The sequence below is a fragment of the Gymnogyps californianus genome, chromosome 13, assembly GCF_018139145.2.
Source record: "Gymnogyps californianus isolate 813 chromosome 13, ASM1813914v2, whole genome shotgun sequence".
Taxonomy (NCBI): Eukaryota; Metazoa; Chordata; class Aves; order Accipitriformes; family Cathartidae; genus Gymnogyps; species Gymnogyps californianus.
Genome location: NC_059483.1, coordinates 16,158,731 through 16,181,313, shown reverse-complemented (window position 1 = coordinate 16,181,313; position 22,583 = coordinate 16,158,731). Strand labels below are relative to the sequence as shown.

The following is a 22,583-nucleotide window of genomic DNA, read 5'->3' as shown; positions in this document are numbered from 1 at the left end:
CAGAAAATGTTCAAGTGAAGTTTAGCTGTTGTTACTTGATCTTCAGAACTGCCGTCGCTCTGGATATCAATAAATTTCCCTCGATATTGACAGTTTTGGTTCACTGCATGCTAGCAATTGTGCTGTGGAAGGGTTGAGCTATGAATCTCTTCCATACCCAATGGTGGGGATTTTGTTTGCGGAACCAGTCTAGTGAGTGTTTCTTAATCTGCCCAGTATACACCAGCAGGAAGGACTTTGTGAAAATAGGCCACACCTATCTTCTTTAAAATAAACAAACCAGCCTATAGCACAGATGGACACTTGGCATGGAGGCAGTGATGTTTAATTGCGAAATGGTTTAAAGAGTTAATTCATATCCTGGAGACCCTAATGCCCTTTCTCAAAAGGTTCATATGGTATAATCTTCTTTTCTTTTTTTTTTCTTTTTTTTTTTTTTTTTTCTTTTTTCCCTGATGGGTGGGGGGTGGTCAGGGACTAGCCTGGGGTGGCACCCTGAGGGACTGCATGCTGCTGTTTCTTTTGATGCATTACTAGATCTACTGGGCAGTAGGATGGGTCCTTTCTTGAAGATGTATGTGCATAGATGTGATTGCACTGTTTCTTTGTTTAACAGGATTGTCCTACTTGCATATACATTGTATAGCATTTCCTTTTTCTAGTCCACTCCCAGAATAGGTGTGAAAACATTGACTACAAAGCATGCATTTTCTTTCTCTTTTGAGTCTTCAGTCTTGAAATAATCTGAAATAAATCACAGGTGATGTGAGGAAAGAACAAGTTGTCTTTCTAGGCAAGTCCAGGGTGGCTGTACTAATATCTTAGTAATCGTTACAGAACAAGTATAGTGAAGGGGCACAAAAAAGCTGAAATCAAAAGAATCAAATATCTCTTTCAGTGTGCTGTTTCGCTTGGATTGGTACCTTGTAATGGCAAGTTTTTCAGAAGTAAAGATCTTTTCAGTTGGTGGCTTCAAAGCTTTGCAAGTTTTAACTAATATTTTCTTTTTATTGATACCGTGAACTCCTGCTTAAGCAGTAATACATTTACCCTAACTATCTCTGTATTGATCTGGCACTGTTACTCATTCTAGCATTCTGGTTCACATATTTAACACTTAACTGGTAGGTTATTCTGTGTTTTCTATAGTCTCATTCTAGAATAATTCCCTCCTGAAGGGACTCAGCTGTCAGAACTAGAAAGTACTGTGTATTTCCCACTAATAAGTAATAGGCTTTTCTCAATCTGAAGGTTTACCAGCCTGTTCCTTAGAGACTGACACATTTGATTCGCCTCCTGCGGGCGTATAACTATTGCTAGTATCACTGTTTCCCACTTTACAATTTAATTAACACAAAGTTGCCAAGTTTTTTTTAAAGTAGCCTAAGGTTTCAGCTAAGAAGAAACATGGTAAATATGCTCTGCTAATGCCACCTGCTGATGCTGAGAGTATATATCTGCCTGCAGTTTTGTTTCATGCAAAGTTTTTATATGCAATCCTGTATCCATTCAATGAATAACTTTTAACATGCTTGGTCCTAGTGTTATTTTAGATCCATAGTAATGAATTAATTCCAGCTCTTATGCCAGTGTGCAGTAATTTCATTTTAGCTGTAGTCCAATTCTTAAAGTGTAATTCTAGTTGCTAAAAACAAACAAAAAAACCCAACAAAAAGCAACTTAGTCCTTCTTCTCACTGTTGTGTACTAGTTCCATGCATTATTAAACAGCAGACTTACAGATTTTATAAAACTGTAAGGAATTGTTTGTGTATCTTGCTGTCTCATAAAAACTTACTTTGTGTGTCTGTAAGCATGAAAACTTGTGTGTAAACTCTTGGACTTGGACGTGACACAGTGCAGTTAAACTCGGTTTCATTTTTGTGACCCAACATTTCACTTTCTTTCTCTGTTGCAGAAGACTCATGTACAAGATGTCCCTGGTGATCAGGATCACAGGGGTAATAAAAAATTGTAATTTTTCTACTGGGAGTAGTCTTAACTTCACTAATTGATGGCAGGCATGCCTGCCAATAGCGCTGTAAGACATGTAAGACACCTTCCCCCCCCCCCCCCCCCCCCCCCCCCCCCCCCCCCGTTTTTTTCAGGATGTATTTTGCGGTGGGTCGTTTTTGTTTTGAACCTTGTGTTTGAGTTTCTCTGCTTGCACAGTTCAATGTGATGTAAACAACCAAAACAGTCATCTGCACAGAATGAGGGGAACACTTTGAAAGCTGTAAGTTACTGAAAGTCTGCTTTTCACATTAGCCTCCACTAAAGGCATAGTTTGGGGGTGCGAATGGAGAATAAGCATGAGCTTAAACTGCTGAAAGAGAACTAATACCATTTTAGGAAAAAAAAAAAAAGCTGAGCTATTAGCACCATTAATTTACTCCTACGGTGGCATCTCCTCATGCTTGACAGACCTGCCCCCTTAAGGGGTGAGGATTCTGTTTCTTTCACATCTGCTTGTCTCAGCCAGGATCATGTCCTTCACCTTTATGGTTAAGGACATAGTAGCTGAAACAAGATCTGCCTCTTGGTTTTGGTGGGTTTTTTAAAGTATTTAATTACTATTTACGACTAAGCTTTTTATTGGTCATTCTTAAATGTGTACTTTGCTGTTCCTCTCATAGGACCCCTCTTTAGCTCATCTGATTCAAATAGCTGTTGTCAAAATACTTCAGAAGTTTTATGTTTATATACCTTATTCAGATCCATTTTATTTCTTTTTCACTGTGTGTTTTTACTCTGACTTAGTTGCAAATGTCCCAAAGTAACCATATTCCCCTTTACTCATAAGGGAAAAACTGATCTCTGTTCCTTTTGTGGATGTTGGGGCAGTTATCTTTTGCCTGCACTCAGGCACTGTGCTTCGTTCTTGCGTGGCAGCGCATTTGTTGTTTTAGCATCCTAGCTCCTATTTCCCACAACTGTGACAAAATTCTGTTCTTGTAGAATATAATTATTTTCTATTGTCCTTCATTGTTCTTGCTCTATGTTAGGTTTTTTGCTAATTTACAGTAAGAGAAAAATATTTAGACTCCTGACTTTTCTTATGCTTTATCTCAGAAATACTCATCTTGTGGTTTAAAGTACAAAACTGAGTCAGGGCCTCTGCAGTACAAACCCCTTTGTCAAATGCAATAGTCTCTCACTGTGTTGGTCTGCCTATGTGGGAAGATGGGTTTAATTAACAGGGATGTTGAACTTGCTTTAGAGTATTCTTTGAGTACTTACTATGAAAGTGAAAAATATTGTTGACAAAAAATGCAATATGAGCTTGACTTTTTTTTCTTATATAGAATTGCAATTTACCTTTGTTTTTTGAGGAAAATGGATTTTTTTTTTAAACTGGAGGTATTAAGATGAAAAATTTTTATTTCTGTAGATAATTGCTTATCTGTAAGTTAAATTTTAAAGCCATCCCTTAATCCCTGAAAGAGGAGTGGCTGAGGGAAGGAAGAGAAGACTGACTAGTTTGATTTCCTTTAAGTACCTTGAAGCTGTTTCTGTTGTGTTTACAGATCCTGGGTTTGAGAACGTGATTCTGCTGTGTTTTAATTTTTTGAAGCCATACGTAAATTAGAATGGCTTTTGCTTGCCAGTTCCCAACTGTTGTCCTCCTTTCTGTTTGACCACATCTCTGCTGTCTAAATGTCTGCTGCTGGTCCATACTTGCAGAATGCAGAAATTTACTGTGAAGATAAACTCTCACACTGAAAACTTAGGTCTGATGGGGGAAGGAAATACGTCACTAATTTGAAATCTTATATTGTAGTTCAGTAGATTATGGACTCTCTGGTACAGTAAACTGACATTCCTATTAATCTCAAGTGGATGTTATGAAGGTAATTTCAATGTATCTTAATCAATCTTTTAAATTCTCAAATTGGGGTAGCTGCAGATACAGAGCCACAGGGAAGAGACGGGTAAAGCATAGCTGAAAGTGGAGTTCCTGCCCTTGCTGATGAGAAGGTATCTGAGAAACCTGTTGTTGGAGAAAGGACCTGCTCAACGTGTCGCATGCTGAGGAGAGCCAACCACTGAATCTTCTCAGCTGTGGGGGGGAGCGTGGAAAGGGAAACTAAAGACTACTGAAAAGGGGAAAGGTGGTTGCTGTAGTAATATTTTTCTATTTTAGTTTTGCTTTTGGCTGATATATGTGTGCATAGAACTAACAGCATAAGTTTCTGAGTTTAAAGATCCCTGGTTACAGCTGCTTGAACTCCACTTTGCTTTGGACTAGAACATGTGCTTAACTTCTGTACCTGCCTCTTCTCCCCTTCTGCATCCAACAGCATGCCTCTCTGGAAGTGGACTGTGCCTTAATGCTGTGAAATGCTGTAATAACAGTTGAATATAGTTGTTAAAGGAAATGTGAGGAGAGAAACTCTCAATTTAACAAGGTGTGAGAGTCTTTATACGTGTGGAGACCTGCTGCACCCACACAGGTACCATGCAAAGATCATGTCATTTTAAAACACCATCGCAGAAGAAAATTAGTGCTAAGTGATGGACTTTGTTAATACTGAAGAATAGAATTAAGAAATGCTACAAAAGGTCTAAACATACCTGGTTCTTGCTTTTCAGTCTAGCAGTGGCTTGATTATTGCTGTACCAGAGCACTTAAGTGCAGTCTCATTCTGACAAGTAAAATGAAGGGGTTTCATAGTCTCCCAATATTTTCTTTTGAGGAGAAAGACTCAAAGATGCTGTACAGAGGAAACTGCATCTGATCTGCATATACTCCCTAGTGAATGATACTTTATTTATAAATGGACTATTAGAAGTCCAAGGTAGAGTAAAAATGTGCATACCTAACTCTGACAATGTTCAGATGTGTGCAAAAATTGATCAAATTACTTCTAATCCAGAAATCAAGGTCCAGCTTGCTGGCAGATTCCATATGCATTTTTGAATGTTGCATGCACGCTAATAAAAGGCTCACCCAACCTTACTTAGCCTGTGAACTTTGAACTGAGTAAGAGCAGCAGACTTTTCCGCTGTCAGGTTTTCATTAAATTTTAAAATACATATGCAGGTTTGTGGTGTCAGCAAAGTAAAGAATTTCTCCTGGCAGGGTTCAGATTCAGGACTTTAGTATCTGTGCTGGTGGATTGCTGCTCCAGCTATCACTGTGGTGCTATTTATATATCTTAATACCTATTAGCCAGGATCTGAGGGCTCTGCTCCAGTGGAGGCATATTTACAGTGCATGCATAATCTTTACAGCTTATGATGATCATTGTCACAGCACTTTCAATAGAAACAGTTTCCCTGCCCACAACAAACAACTCACAAGCTCACTGCACATCTCTTCCTAACCTCTTGCTGAGCCTTGACAGTCTGGCACAACTGCAGATTCTGCAGCTGTTTTTCTTTAATGAACTGGAAATGGCATTATACGGGTGCAGGCTTAGTGTTAACCTGTGATTGATGTGTTATTTCACTAGGTAACTTACTATGTGCGTGTATTAGTGCAGAACAGATATGTTTCACTGCACACAATAGGTTCATTCTTTACTAGATAAATATAATGTGAGTAATTGCAGTTCATTATGTAAATACCTCTGTATGAGACTTTTATGGAGTAGTAATGGATTTTGCAGAATGTTTTTCTCCTACATAGAATACTGTTTTTTAAAGCAATGTAACAGTGTCCATCAGGCGGAGGGCTTCTAAGCCTACAACTTAGAACATTTTATTATAACTTATATGACTTGATTTGAATTGGAGAGAACAATCCTGACTATTCAAATATCTAACCACCTACTACTGGGGGGAGAGGGGGGAAAGGTCCTTTCACCACAGGCTTCCTAATTTTTTTCCAAGCAGCTCAGTGGTTCAGTAGAAAAATTCTTAGACACTGAAAGAAGATGATGCTTTTAAATATTTGGAAATGCTGATTCAGCTGTGATAGCAGGCCAGAAGACCAAGCGAAAGGCTATTTGGTGTGACAGACTGTGGTGTTCTTTTTCTTTTCTTTTTTTTTTTTTAAGCATCTGGATCATGGAAGGTGAACAGGGTTGGAATTTAAAAGAAGAGAAACATGGTCCCCTAAACAAAGGGAAAGAGAAAGGAGGGTTAAGAGGATGTGATGGAGAAGAGGAGAAATTAAGGTCTAAAGGCACAATTGTTTGTGGTAGTACCAGAAAAATGTCTAAAACATAGGAGGCCTCCTCCTAAATCCTAAACTTTATAGGGTTTATTTCAAGTATTTCTTTCCCTATCTGTGTGTATGTTAGTACCGGTACAGAGATAACAACAAATATTTCAATATAATAATAGAAGTGCATTCCAGTTTGAAAAATAAGAGCAGGTGTTCTGTTGGTGAAGGATCATTAAGAACGAAATATTAAAGAACTAAAAAGATATTCCTGTTAACCTGAGATATTTTTTTTTCTGACAATATGGTTTTAAATCCCATCTTCTCATATTTAACTGCAGCTTTCTGCTGAAGTTTTGCATGCTGGCATGCAGAAAAAACCCAGCCAAATGAAAAAACACCTGGCAACACTTATTCCTCAGATTGCAGCATGTTTATGAAGCTTTTCTACTTGGAATAATGTAGCATGCCCCTTGTTTCTGGACACTAAAAACTAAATGTGTGAAAATTTACTTTTTCATTACTGTTGGATTATCCTCTTTTGCAAATAGAGGATGGAGCCTTTGCTCCTTACATTGTCCAGTAACACCAAGATGCACCATGAAATAACGTTGATCAGCTCTGTGAAAAGTAAGGTTGCACAAGTTTGCAAAGACAGATCTTTCTGTTGTGTCGTGGTGAATTCCAGCCAATACTGTAACGTATCTGGAGAACCCTAACAGGCTTCCAATTTAACAATATCTCTAAAATATTGACATATACAGAATGGAAGCCTTTGTGGTTTTTTGCTATAGCTAAGTTCCTTGCATATTGAACAAAAACCTGTAATAAGGAAAATAGTTTCAACTGACTTAGAAAAACAACTCAAGTCTATAAATGAATGAAAGGAAAAGCCAGATAACACAGCTGCTTTATATAATGGCTAGCCTGTCTTCAAACAACTCGGCTGTGAAATGATGCAAGCTTTGAGATTATTACTTTCCCCGTTGGCAATTTGTATTCTTGAAGAGCGTGTGCACTACTGTATTTCAGTCTCAGGATGAGAGTGGCAGTATGCTCGGTGGTGCATATTGTGTCAATTGTGGTAAATAGGGTCAATTAGGACACTGTAGTTTTTCTAAATAAGTCCCTAGTCACTTTATCTACAACTCTTAAAAATGTGTAATGCCGGTTCTCTTGGTAATACAGTTAAGGCAAGATGCCCAGAAAGATGACATGTGTTGTCCTCAACTACAGCAGTTCCCTGGTCTTACATATTTCTTGAAGCAGTAACTGCTGCTCTAAGAAGTGCTGCTTGAAGTGTCTGCTGTTGTGGAGTGCTGCCTTTCCCTGACAACAGAACTGTGTTATCAGATTTTACCCAGGGCAGTATGAAAGAGTTGTTCAGCTTTGCTGAAGGATTGTATTGACTGTATGTATCAGTAGGTTAAAGGCTAGGCAGGTACTGGTTATATCCAGAATAACTTTAAACATTGTCTTGGGAAACTGTTAGAAGCTTTTTGTTTACTTGTTTTTTGGAGAACTTATCTCTTCAGAGATCTGCAGCTTCTCAGCTGTGTGTTGTGGCTACCTTTCTTTGCCTAGGAGTAATTAGTTTGGTTAAGCAATAGAGACCAGAGTAGGTCCACTAGCGTTATATAACAAATGCAATACCATATTTTCCAGTCATAGAAAGTGTTTATTGATGTAAGTAACTTGTGTTGGACTAAAGCAGATGTCCAGAAAAGGCATTTACTCATAACTTTATTCTCCCCAATCTCTTATATTCAATGCTGTGTGTATGTACACAGATATATAGACAGACAGGTATCTCGCCCCCCCCCCCCTCCCCCCCCAGATATATATATATTTCTATCCTTTCCTAAAACTTAGATTTAGTCACTTCTTGGCAGGGTAGGTGCAAGAATAGGAGAGCTAGCAATTCCAACTATTGCTCCCTCTCTCGCATGTAGGGAGCACAGTTTGGATGGGGGAAGCTGTCTTAGGAGTGCAGTGTTTGCATCGGGACTGAGTAGTTTGGAAACTCGTTATCTGGAAGTGAGAGAATGGCACCAGCTTTGTAGGGCATGGTGCAGCATCCAGATAAAACACACCAGCAAGAATGCTGACTTATCAATGATTTCTAACGTTCAACCATTATCTAAACTTGTATAGAACATGGATGTCTTGTGCTGCTTTAATCTCCTCATAGGTTTTCTTTTTCTGAATCTAGGAAGCAATAAACAATCAAATCATTACTGTGATTACAAAAGTGTCTCCAATATAAATGCACTGAAGTATGTGTATTGGTTAACACATTAAGTGAAAATATGTAGAGATGAAGCATCTCCAGAAATGCAGCTGTCTTCTATGTCTGATTACTACCACAAACCTGTTAACAAGAAGTGCTATTGAAGTCTTGCAGTCATAATTATTAATTCTTTTCCTTATCAACAAAAAGCTCACAGTATTGCTTTCCTTCTGGCAACTAAAAAGATCTGAGTTTAGATCTTTAAAGCTTGCAATGAGTTTCCTAGAACAGCTGCTTGGGAGGAGAATTTTAAACAGTGTAAGTAGATGACACCTCAGGTGGAGATTCCCTGGTGAGAAATAAAACCAAAGTGAATTAACAGTGCACTGATGAGTAGGTCAGTGGTCTTGATCGGTGATGGATGATAATAGGTACTCTTATGAGCTTGCAGCTTTAATACTAGATTACTAGGCAAGTGTCACATGAGCATAGTGCATCTTATAAGGAAGGCTCTTCATGAATTTCTGACACCTTCTGTTCTGGAGGCTGAGCAGCTTCTGCAGTTTGGATTTATGGTAATTTTAGATAGAATTGAGCATAGGCTGTGATTTAGATGGCTTTCTCTTCTCCAGCAGTAAGACTATGGGCAGCAGTCTGTATGAGTTGGAAGGGTATGAAGGATGGAATAGCCTTTACTACATTTACAGAGAAGGATGGGAGTACTGAATTTAGGGATCAAAGAAGTCAGAAAACTGTTTAGGGAATTTTACATGCTTTTGTGAGAAAATAGGCAGTATCATTCTGTTGCTTGGAAAAGTGAGACTTGCAATAGACAAAGGTGAGAACTGAAAGTAGAGACACACAGCAATGGGCTTGCAGGAAAAAAAGATGGTGGGGGGATAAATGTATTGGAGGAAAAATAGGGCGCCTTAGTTTCCAAGTACCAAATTATGTATCAGGTTGCATAATGCTCAGGAGAAGCTCTTTGGGGTCTGATATCTTTCTTAAGCTTTTCTGTGAAACATTGACAAGATGTCCTGTTGCTTTTTTCCAGCAGCCCTCAGCTAATTCCAAAAATAGCAGTTTGGGGAAAGTTAAGAAGTTCATCCTTCATTAAAATGGAGACAGTTATTTCTAGTAATATCTGAGAGATGGAGGGCTGAGAACTGCAGAAACCTTTTTTATAATTATTTGAGAGGTCCTTGATAAATGGCATATATTATTTATTAACAAAACATCACCTTTGGGTTAAGGGGTGGCGGCATTGCTGGCCTTTGATCAAGTATCGTATTGAATCCATTATCTGAATTTAGTGTATTAGTCCCCATTTTATTTATACACAAAAAACCAAACAAAAAAAAAGTAACACAAAACATTGGGGTGGGATAACACCTGATAATAAGTTTGGCTCAGAATTTTGCTGCTTTTTCTGTATTTTTCTACAGTCTATCTAATATTGGTTGCTTGTAAGTAGAATCATAGTGTAAACTGGCATTTGTGGGTGGTGTGTGTGGGTTTGATTTTTTTTTTTTTTTGTTACAGTCGTAGGAAGAATGGCTATATTATGGCCTGAACTTGTTAGTCTTATTGTTTAAAATGGAGTGATACATTAAAAAGTAATGAGCATAGTAGTCTGAGTGTGTCTCTTGCAATGTTAGTGACACTATGATGGATTAACGGCCTGTAAAATAGAAATGCATGCTCTGGCAAATATTTTACCTAACACTTATTAGTATATTTATGGGTATCAATTTTGCTTTTACTTTGCATCTTTTGAGCATAATCATGCTTTAATGTCTTTAAAAAACCCATAACAACCTAATAAATCTGCTATTCTTCAGTAGGTGAAGCCTGAGCTTTCCATGGTATGTAATGTCAAGCTATATTATTAAAATAGAAGTAGAACTGGACCACTATACACAAGTCAGAATTTGAAACCCCAGAGTAAGAGACTGTCTTGTATTTTTTTCTGTGCTAGGATATTCTCTGTGATGCCGGAATTATTCATTATGCCCAAGTCCACTTTTTCCACTGACTTAGGGTATTACAGGAGTGCCCTAATAATAGATTGTGTCATCTGCTTACAGGCAGCAAGGTTTCAACTAATGTTCACTAGAACAAGTAGCCACTTGCATTGGTGGAAAAAATGCAATCTTAAATTTGGTTCTTACCCAAAGTAACTGCTGAAGAAGCGAAACTCTGTTTGCATAAAGCAGCAAGCCTTAAATAGGTTTTATCAGGTTGCTATTGAGACCTTAAGACAATTAATGAATTGCCTACACTCTTTTTGAAGTTAAATAAATCAATTTTAAACTCTGAAAAGTGAAGAAATATTTTTAGTGCTTCCTAGTATCACTTTAGCCTTATTGAAATCTGTTTGCCTTTTGATAATTCTTGGTGGTCTTACTCTGCAATGGTGATCGGATGGTTAAGACAGTCTAATATCCTCACTCCTCAGGACTTTTTCTTACATTGATGTATTTTTTTTTTTTTAATGTAACAAGTTACTGGAATTCATTACCATAATGTGCCTACTTTTTAATATATGCTATTTCCAATAGCCTTTTGAGATAACTGATCTTCAGGATCAGTCAATGTTCGCAATAAATGAACAAGACTCACCAAAGTGATAGAGCAGAAGTAGATCACAGGTTAGCAACTGCTGCCATAGAATTATACAAAATTCATTTTCTGTAACATCTCATAAGCAGCACTGTGTTGACTGAACTGCCAGTTTCTTGATCTGATATTCAAGACTTCAGAAAAGTCCCATTTCCACCTCAAAATTCATACTTGTGATGCAGGAATTAATTGGAGAGTGATGGAATTATAGGCCTCTGAAGTACCTAATGGCTTTACATAGCTACTTTGACATAGCACTGTTTCTTGGATCAAAAGCTATGTTATATTTTCAACTTTGCAATAAGGACAGTATTTTGAAAATAATTAAATGTTAGTCTAAAGTTTGCAGGTTGCTTTCAGCTGAGTGGTTGGAAACTTCACTGATGACAATGGGTCAATAGATGACACTTCATCTATCAATGCAAAAAGAGCTCTTTTTTTTTGAAAGAGTCTGCTCAGTACTGCTTTCCCTCTTTCTCTCCCCTCAAATACATCATTTTTGGTACCCAGTGTTTATGTGTCACTAATCCTCCCAAGATCTGAAGTAAAAGCAATGCTTTTCCTAACCTTTGAAGTCCGTATTTTGGGCTTTGACAAGGGTCCCTTAAAGTGGCTCTGAGGAATTGGCAAGGTTTGGGTGAATGTTCATAGGCTGTTATAGATATGACTAGGCGTTTCATTGTAGTGTGTAGACAGTAAGAGATTAGCGCTTAAATATGTTGTGACCTTTAGTCTTCATTTGTATCATCAGAGAAAGAATGCTAGGTTGGTTTGTTTCCATAGTATTCTGTCCATTATGTTAGAGCTCTCAATTACAGTTTCTCATTTTTAAGTCCTATCTTCGGTTTTCAAGTATTTTGATTGCATTGGAAGCATTAACATTTACAACCTAGTGCTAGCCTTGGGAGTAAAAAGGTAATGTATTTGCTTAGAGAAGAGTTAATTTCCTAGCATGACACTCGAAAGAAACCATAAGCGGACTTTGTCTTAATAGTTGAAAATTCAGAATAAATGAAGCTTATGTAAAATGGCACTAACAGACTAGAGCTACAGTGGACTGCTGAAATTGGATTTGGTTAGCTATAAACATCATTAGCTTAAAGCATTCTAGCTTACCATGCAGTGTGAGCTCTCATAGGCTGGAATGTGATAAAATGTAAAAGAGCAAAGCATTAACTCCTTGTGGAGATGCTAAAGCCAGCTGAACAGAGGCTTTGTAGAAGCTAAATTAACCATGCGTTCCTTGGGGGTTTATGGCAAACTGTGAGGTTTATTTGGTGTTGAAGTGTGCTAAAGATAACGTGACAGTAACCTAAAATGCTGTACTTGCAACATATTAATTGTGAGTGTATATGAGTATTTTTTTTAAATCTTTAGAGATTGTATGTATTATCACGTAACTGATTTTGAGTATATGTAAACATAGGTTTACATATATCCTTAATATTCTCCTGAACTGAAATATTAGTGTTTGATTTGACCTGAACAGTATACACAAACAAGATGATGATATTACAAAGTTGCATATGAAATACTGACATGGTTTAGAATTTTTGCAGTATTTTTATTTCTACAAGTCTCTAGCTCATGCCCATTATGTGAAATTGTGTTCATTTAATCCAGTGAGTAATGTTACTTGACCTCAATCTTTGTTGTAAGTGTGTTGGAATCTGTCAATAACTAGGCATTCCCGTACCAATGAAACATTTATATTTATACACATGGGACCTTCATAAAATTCTAAGAATACATGTACATATGCTAAGCCTTTACAGAATAGATCTAATGTGCAGTCTCTTGCTCTTTCTCAGATGTACAGCTCACTTGAAACAAGTAAGCCTGTGTTCTCACAGCATGCAAACACTACTTGATGAATCCTTCCACCATTGGGTTGTTTCCAAATAATAAATCCTGAATGTTCAGATTTTGCCTTTCATCTGACAATCTCAAAGTGCTTTGTGAAGCTGAGATGACTTTTGTTATCCCTTTGCTTCTCCTGTTTTCATTTTCCATGTGTAAGTGTATGTGAAACATTATACTTGCAGAGAAGTAAGGGAAAAGTTGCATACAGTTGTTAAAGGCTGGAAGGGTTTTCAGTACAGGACGTTATATTAAATTGCTTATTGCATGAGGTGGCTATATCCCTTCATGTCCTCCATTTTTTCCCCTCCCACTGCCTTTATTTAAGGGATCACTTTTTAAGGGAAGTATTTCAGAGAAGGGAAAAGGGAGGGAAGGGACATTTTAATCTCTTGAATCAAACAATGTGGAGAACCCATCTGAGGATTATAATCTCAGTATTTGGAATTGCTGAGGAATATACTACAAAGCAAGTATTAACACCACATCATGCAGTGTAGTTAGGACTTGTCTATTTTTGCAGTATCTGAATCTTCTAATATATGTGGAATATAGATAAACTGACATATTTCCTTTTTTGTTGTTTTTTTTAAATTAATTTCCAGTGGAGGTGGCTTGCATCTTCAGCAAGGCTTTTAGCACTTTAGCCTTCTGCATTTATTCCTCTCTGTTTAGAACTCATTGTAGATAAGCATCTGAAAAAAGAAATACAATAAACATTTGTGTTAATTATATAATTTCTTCCTACTCTTCTCCCCTGCACCATATGTTGTCTTCTCTTTATGCCTCTCAATTGATTTTTGTTAGAGCTTGATACATGTCTAATCAGAAGACCTCGAAGTATGCTCTGATGATGCAAATGTGACCCTGTTCCTGCACACTTTTATAAGTGTAAATATATGTGGAGGTAGACAAAGGAAAGAACAATGGGATTAGTTTGTCAGGTAAAGTTACTATATGTATTTATGTACAGGACTTTCCCTTAGTCTGTGTTCTCTACTTCAGCCTTTGTGTCAAATCTCATATTACCCTTTGCCCTTGGCCTGTTTTTTTTTGTTCGGGTGTTTTGTTTTGTTTTTTGCCCAGTCCCTTGGTTATTTTCCTGAACGTGGTCCACTGCAAAAGCTTTGGGAATTCATCAACTTTCTCTGACCATGCCTGTGACTTTGTATTACAACACTTGATGATTCACGTGTCCAAATTTATTTCTGCTTTCATGTGGAAAACAACTTTCATTTTCTGTGAGATACTAAAATGCACCATTGTACTTGATGACCAAAGACACAGCAGGAGATTAGATGCCATTTTTATCCCTTAAAAATGGGGGGCTGGGGGCAGGGTGATCCAACTTAATACATTTGTATGGGGAGCTCTGCTTCTGAGACCACTGGCATGTAACTAACTTACCCGCACTTACTGCTAAGATGGCCTCTAGTTTTAGAACGTAAATTTGCTAAGCGCATAACCATTTTCCTTCTCTGATCAGTTTATCTGCACATACATTTTTCTAGTGGGACCAGTGTTTAAAGATTCTGCCAGATTCGGCAGTTATCTATAACAGCGTAAGGACGTGATAGAAATGCCACATTACTTCCAAAATATAAATTCATTACTGTGCTCCTTTGAAACTTAGCTTTCTTCTGACTTTGCTCCAGGACATCACAAGGCTGTACCAAATAATGAAGCACACTGCTATATCCCCAGTATAAAGGACTCAAACCTTTCAGCAGAACTTGCCACTTTTTTTTTCTATTTATTTTCCTTAGTCCTTATGCAAACCCACTTAGGGAAAGCTTCTGCATCCTCCTCATGAGGACAACATGGGGGGAAATGGTAACATTAGTTTTGAACCTGGTGTCTTGGCTGCAGTGATCTGCATACCAGGAATAGTCAGTAGTGGTCAGGCCAGGATACAATAGCTTGACAGAAAATGTTGTCACTTCTAGTGGTTTATATGTATGGTTTGTATGTGTTAAACCACTATTACAGTATAGGTTTACTTTCCATTCACTGAATTATCGAGAGGAACTAAATAACTGCATGAACATAACCAGTGTGCATTAATGAAAGATGCTGAAAGCACTCTACGGTATAATGCATACGAATGTTTGTTAACACAAAAGGAGGTGGCCGTGCTTGCACTGTCAAGTATAAATTTCTTTTTCAAGTGAATTTTTTTTCTGAGACTAGTGACAGTAGAAATAGAATTTTTATATTAAACAAATGTGAGGGTTCAGTTATACGTGCCAAATGCATAAATCGTAGATCTGATATGGTATTGAATGTATAATAAACGAAGTCAAGGTTTGACAAGTGACTGTATCATCTTTTCTTGCCAATAATTAGTGACGGTTTTAATACATGTTAAATTTCTCAGATCTATTGAACACAGGGACATTGTTCGTGCTTTCAAAAAGTTTCTAGGGCTTCCAGTGATTCTTTGAAGAATGAAGCTAGCTGTTACTTGTCACCAGTGCACTGTGTTGACTTGAAGCAGATAAGGATCTGTGTTAATGTAAAAACGAAGTTTGAGTCCCACAAAATTAGCCTTATGAATTTCCTTCCTGACATTGTTTAGTATGTAAAAAAGCTAAACAGCACAAGCAGTGAGGCGGTCCACCATTCCTGTTTCATTCCTAGTTTTGAAAAGATACTATTGTTTGTAGAGTATGTTCAAAGGGGCACGTAATTCATTATATATGGTTAGTCAGCCATGTGCATTTTTACATCTCTGCCTGTAGGTAGCCTGAACACCTGGTGACATGGCAGCATATTTAAAACACTGCTTAGAAAATCCACAGTAACAGCACAGATAATAGGGCTTTCAAAATGGTTGATTAATACACAAAATAAGTGTCCCTTTTAACAAAACTTTCATTATTGCCTTCATATGAAGGTAATAGTACAGACAGAAATATGATCTATTTACTGTTCTTGGTGGGGATGGCTAGTGGATGGTGAAAGTTGCAGCGTACCATGCTACTCTGTTCTATACAGTTTCCCTAAGGTAGTCTTTCTATCTTTAAACTTCTGGTTTCTTCTGAGAAAGCAGAAAGCTTTTATCAGCCAGGTGTTGAATAGAGGTTTTGATATTCACGGCAAACTGTTCAGTGCTCTTAGAAATGTTAATGTGGAAAAAAAAAATACAGGTACTACCTATCTAGCTTCAAGACAGAAAATGTTAAACAAGACAAGAACAGTATATAAAGGCAGAGTGAATATTCTGAGGTATTAATTCTAACTACAGAGGGAAGAAACTAGAATTCTGGAGCGGACACTGGAGCTATATTGTATGATGCAAGGATGACTCAGCCCGTGCTCAAATCATCTCCAGGTCTTGCCATGCTTATTTACATTAAAGTTCAATTGCTATTTTAAGTCTGTGCATTTAGTGGAGAGGAAGGTGAGAAACAAACAGAGGGAGAAGAATAAAAGCAAAAGGAAGGGAGGGTAGATTTTAAAATGCAACAACAAAAATACCTGAACCAACCCCTCCTGCTCCCCATGCGGCTCTCCCCGTGGAGGAGCTTGTAATCCTATGTTTGCTATATCAAGAGGATTCTTCTATGAGCGTAAATTAATAATTTATTCATGGGCTCGAGTCAGTTAGCCCGCATTGATTTACTTCTGCTGCATTTCTTTTCATTCATAAGCCTTTGCTAGTCCTGATCTCTCGATAGTGACTCGCTGCAGCGCTCGGGCGTGGGAGGAAGCAGCAAACGTGCTTTTATGCACAAGGACGTGCTATATATGACTCAATTAAACGTGCAAGCCTGACCTAAACCCGGGGCTCGCTCCGGGAACCCGCTGCTCCCGCTCATCAGCGATGCTACCTCGGCGGGGATCACTCCTCTCCTCCTTCCGTCTGTCTGCGCCCTCCTCGGTGCGGCTCCGCGGCCGGGATGCTGGGCGCTCTCGGCGCAAAGGGCTGAGCTCTGTCCATCCTTCGCCTCTCCAGGCTGTGTGACAGATGCTTGTCATGCAGCAGTGCCCTGCCTGAATTGGCAGGGTCTCCAGTGGGTGTGCACGCCCCCTCCCCCCCCCGCCCCTGCCAGCCCTGCCGAGCCCTCCCTAGCTCAGCCCCCGGCAATGTGCAACGCTCTCTTCTCGCCTTCCTGGAAGGGCTCAACTACACTTTCAGCTCCTCCAGACTTTCTCTGCTTTTGCCATACAGAGGCACCCTCCCTCTGGTCCAGCTCCTCCTGTGCCTGCCTCTCTGTCTCGGCGCTATCCCGTTAAAAGGCTGCTGCTCCTGCTCCACTGAACCAATACATTGGCTGACTTGATCTGGGATGAAGGCTGGAGGTTATCGGCGAGGGAAAGGAGAACTCTAAGCAGCTTTCTATTTGCAAAGTGAGCAGTAATTCCAAGAAGACAGCCTCCCCAGTTGGAATCAATAGTCTGCTTTCTTGCTGCTAAGGGCACTCTGGAGCAGCAGTAGGTCACTGAAGTAACTCCAGCACACTGCTGACTGCGGAGTTGTAAAGAACTACGTGCAAGTGGCTGCAGTAGTGCTGGAAAACGCTTTGCTGTTACCAGGGACACAATAGTTTTCAAGTCATTAGACCTTCGCTTCTGGTCCTCTCCTTCCATTACACAGAGAGGGTCATTCTTCAGAGGGATGAGGATGGAGCTGTGATTTCTTCCAGTGTTGTTCTAGCAGAGGGGGTAAGGGTAGGGAAAGAGGCTTTAGAAGCAAAACCCCACTGCTGCTGAATTCAGCTTTATTTGAATTTCCCCAAATCTTTCCAGGCATAGAGAGGCACAATGCCAAAGAATCTGAATCTTTTCCGGGCTTTTTGGGGGTTTTTCTTTATCTTCTGGACAGCTTTTAACACAGCCTTAGTGGATGTGGTTGGATCGGAGCAGCAGATCCCCTTGTCTGTGTAAGTGCTTTCATGCTATTGCTCTCAGGACCATGTTGAAGGATGGTAACTTGACTGCTCAAGTTCTTATCTTTTTGTATTGCGGATATTTGACTGTTCAAGGCACCTTTGCTCCTCTGTCAGCTGTGTTTAAAGTGGTAGTCTCTAATGCGCTCAGCACTACTTTGATTTTATTGTAGGAGCATGTGTTGGTGGAGTACGTGGCCGCAGAGTCTTAACTTAAGTGCTTGTATTTACTGTAGTTAACACTGTTAACTTCTTCTCATGTGAGAATTCATCATTCAGAACTGTTTTGCCATTTTATCTGCTTCTTTCCTTTCAATGCATATACGTTATATTGTGCCAAAGCATGTTTCTGTACAAGTTGATTCTTTAAATTTAAACAGCGCAGGTTGGGTAGTTTCGTATCAGAGGCCTTACCTTAGCACAGTGTCTGGTTTGTGCGTATACTTGAACAGCTTCGCTAATCTTTTGCTGAGCTTAGGTTCCTTAGTGATCTCTTTAATGCAAAATTGCTAGGATCCTTCTGAGTGCAGCTGAAGCTGTTACAGTCTGTGGTGCTTGCTATGACATGTGTATTACATTTCTTCCTGTCTCATTTTTTTTCTTCACAGTGTAAAGCTCTGGGCCTCAGCATTTGGTGGAGAGATCAAATCTATTGCAGCCAAGTACTCGGGTTCCCAGCTCCTGCAGAAGGTAAGGATCTCTTCAGTTGTAGTAAGGAAGGTTTTAACAGAGAAAATGGAGGCAGATTTAATTTTTAAAATGAATAGGAAAGCAGTGCTGTACATGCTTTGGTCCAAGATCTATTTTTGTATTGCATACTAGTCCCTGATGACTCTTTGCATTGCACTGCACTATCTGGAGAGCCCTTGATTAAACTGATATTTTTCTGTTTGGATGATCTCTGTGTTATTATTAGAAAGTAAACTCTAACACTTTCATTTCTTGAAGTCTATGTTTCAGCCTAGATTGAGGGTACTTAATCTGGTTGCTGCATTGTGATGATGATGTTTCTGTGTAGAAACAGCAGCTGCTTCTTATGAAAAAATGTTAACTTCATTCAAGCAGCAGAATTAGTGCATATTGTATTATTTTCACCCTGTGCGGTATGTATGCAATTCACTGTATCAGGAGAAGGCGGCTGCACTGTTGTTTGTCATCTCTGCAGTTTTTACAATCCCATTATTCCCCCAATCATCTCAACCCAGTGCTGGGATGTATTACATCATTACAGATAAGAGGAATGAATGTGGTTATCTTCTTGCTCAGCTGCACAGCTGGGTAATAAGCTAGTGAAGTATTGCAAAAACTTGAGAAATTGGTATAAGTCTACATAATTAGGGCAGAGGGTAACGAGAAAGTGGATTTGAATATTAGGTATATATCAAGGACTGTGTCTACTCTAATTTAAATGTGCAACCTATAGTAAAGTCCTGTATTGTAGACAATTTATTTTTACAGCAGTTGCTGAAAAAAATATAATGAGAGACTAAGAGGAATATGTTAAAGATTTTAAGACTGCGATTTTGCGGCATTTAATATGTGATCCTCAAAATGCAATATGGAAATGGAAAAACATAGAGATGTTCACTGACTACAGAGACATTCAACCCATATGTTAAATTTCTGCAGGTTTTTTAGACGTGATTTTTAGTTCTCAGTAACACGTTGATTTTTTTTTTTGTCTGATTATGAAGGAAATTATTTCTTGAGCTTGTAGCACTTATTTTGAAAGGCTTGTATATGTGTGAAATTATGTAATGGACAGTACATGTAGCAGTTGAAATAAAAAGCTTATGCTATCCATGTAAAATGAAAGCAACTGACTTAATGATTACTAAAGGCATATGAGTTCCTTAGCAGTATCTGTCCTTTCAGTGTTGTATACCCAGGACTGCAAAACATGAACTTCACCAAGCTAAAATACGGAGCTATTAAGAACAAAAAGACTTGAGGTCTCTCACTACCTTTCAAGGCCATTAAATGGCTTCACTTCAATATATTGGGCAAACTTTTATTTTAATCTGAAAATCTGGACCTTCAGTATTTATTATACTTCTAGCTCACATTCTTTAAAGTCTGTGTAGTCTTATATCATTGCATTTTTATATGAACTCCTTAAATTTATAAAGTAGATGGAATGTTCAGTTTTGATTAGTATCTAATCAAGTATTATTAAAAGGCTTTAATTTTTTATTGGGCCATAAAAACCAGGTACCTTTAACTTTGGAACTGTTCCATGCACAGCCATTTTTGCACTAAAATGGCTTTAAAAATTAAATCGACCAAATACAGATAGTCCAACATCTACTAGAACAATATGGAATATACTGTGTTTTGCAATCATGCTAAAATCCACAAAGAATCAGTATGAGATCCTTAATCATTATTCTCTTCCTCATAGTAGATACTGCTGTCATCCCTTCTGTAATGCATTTTTTTTTTCCCTCTGAAGTAGCAAGATTTCTTCCTATTGGCTGTTATAATTGTAGGTAATTGGAAGCTATTCATTTTACCTTTTCATCAGCATCCTTTCTATTTCACTAACAAATCTGTGCTCCTGTTTTTGAAGGTGGACAGTGTCTATTCATTCCAAGCTATTTTGTTTTTGTTTATTGCTTTTGTTATGGCATTTCATTATTGAATGAAAGAGGAAAGACAAAATGCAGATTTGACAGGTACTTAGAGCATTTTTATTTCTCTGTCACATCCTCTATTTTTTTTTTTTTCCTTCTGGTTTACAGTAGTTTTAGGAAACCTCTGGTGCTTTTCATTTTTATTTAGAATTCCAAGTGTCTCTGTCCTTTTAAGCTTGCTATTTCTTGCTGTTGATCGTGGCAAATGAGCCTGGATGGCAGATGAATTTAACACGTAGCTTTTGGTATTGTTATAAAGTATATTTCTTCTGTAAGCTTGTGTGAATAAAAACATACCAAACTTGAAGATTTGCGAGTATTTTCAACATGCAAAGTCAGTGACAGAAGTTGTCATAACAATTAAGGAAGTGATAGCACAGTAGGGCTCTAAATGCAGATGCCTTTTTTCTCCCCGCTCCTTCCCCACTAGCCAGGCATCAAGAATCCGTTTGGTATTTACTGTGAGCTCTGAGTGATCAGAGTCAATGTCTTTTTAAAGTCAAGATTCCACTTTTAGAAGCAGTGCAACCTCTAATATTATTGGAGGAACCCACATTTTCTCATTATGAGTTAAGCATCGTTAAACAAATAAAGATATAAGATGTGCGTATAATTATGTATCTGGGCAGTATAGATTTCTCAATTACCAACTGCTTTGTAGTGCCATTTAGTTTAATAAAGGCTTGCTAAATGAAAAATTAATGTAAAGGTTACTTGAGTCATTTTGTTAGCATATATAGTGAGCACTACTTTCAACGGAATGCGTTTGAAATCAAGGCATGATTGACAGTGTCTACTGCCCAAATGTGTTACACATTAAGAGTCATTTGACTCATACTAAAATTTCATTGAGCAAATGAAGTTATGCAAGATACTCAGTAAAGCAAAATTTTGCCAGGTTATAGCTGTGAATATTGATTTAGTTATTACAATTCTTAAGTCTTGCTGTACAGTGGACATCAAACGAGTAACCAGCACTGCTTTCCTCTTGAGTTTCCAAAAGATGCGTAAGAATATTTTTGCCACTTTTTGAAACTGTTTATTTTTTAAAAAATACATAAGATTTTTCCCAAAATTGGCTTTAGATGAAATACAAACAATGTAAATAGCTCAGAAAATAATAATAATAGTTCAGTAAATGATTTCAGGAATGATGATGAGCTTTTAAGCAAAATTAGCACTTAAAAATGTAGCATTTTTAATGTTCTACTACTTGCTTTCAAAGTGAAGGAAAGACCATTCAGTATTCAAAAAACCATACGGAAGAAAATAGGACAATATTATTCTTAAGTTACCTGATTTATGGAGTTTTACAGTTGTCATATAGATTTGGCAGTGTGTAAGAAGCTGCTTGGTGCTGTAGAGACGTGCATACTCTTCACCTACTTAGCAAATACTGTTGGGGCCTAAGAATTGACTCAAATTTTAATTGTCTTTTAGTGCTTATATTTTTTTTCCTTAGACTTTCAAAAGACACCTGCCTTATTTGAATCTTGACACTTCTTTAAACTTTTTTTTTAACACTGATTAAGTTTAGTGAGTACTGTAGTAAATGCAAGATTGTAGCCCACTGGCAAAGCCAGGCTTTAAGTATAGGATGCAAAGCGAGGGTTAGGTGCCAGGAAGATATTCACTTCAGCTGCTACGATTAGAATTTTGGAGGAACAGACTTTGGGGAATGCTACTGTTCATATTACGGTGTCCATGATAATAACATGTTTTCAGTTCCACGTTGTTGCAAAATAATAGTAGTAATAAAACGGAAGCAAAAAATGCAGGTAATGCGCCTTCTGTTAATGTTAAAAATAATTGTTGTTACACAATAAAGCTTTTTCTAATGTCAATGAAGTGTCTGATTCTCTAAAAATACAGTGTGGTCTATGCTTTCTCAGATTTCTTTTGGAGAGACTACTTTTTTTTTTAATATTCTGAGCTTTGATAATTCTTGATTTGGTCCTGAATAGTCAATATTATTTTATTGCAAATGTAGGAACAGTTTCTAACTGAAAAAGAAACTTTTATTTATCGATTCTGCCGTAAAGGTTTCTTACTGAAGATAAGCTTGTTTAAGGCTATCTCAGATTTTTCTTATGTAAGTCATCTAATGGAGTCTTCACTGTTATGTAAGCACTGACTGCCTTGGTCTCAAGCAGTCTGTAGTCTGCAACTGCCTACTCCTTTCAATAAATTCTTCATTGTGTTAGGAGTTCTCAAATCATTGTGTTTTTCTCAAAGCAG

The 22,583-nt window shown here is 37.9% G+C and overlaps 1 protein-coding gene across 1 annotated transcript in view; it reads left to right on the top strand.

Annotated features, from left to right (window-relative positions):
* Nucleotides 1–17,587: 17,587 nt before the first annotated feature.
* Nucleotides 17,588–22,583, top strand: part of CACNA2D3 (calcium voltage-gated channel auxiliary subunit alpha2delta 3) — a 483,288-nt gene continuing 478,292 nt past the window's right edge. Inside the window, exons 1-2 of the mRNA XM_050904793.1 lie at nt 17,588–17,706; nt 18,321–18,402. Coding sequence (XP_050760750.1) covers nt 17,588–17,706; nt 18,321–18,402 — 201 coding nt within the window. The remainder of the gene's footprint in view (nt 17,707–18,320; nt 18,403–22,583) is intronic.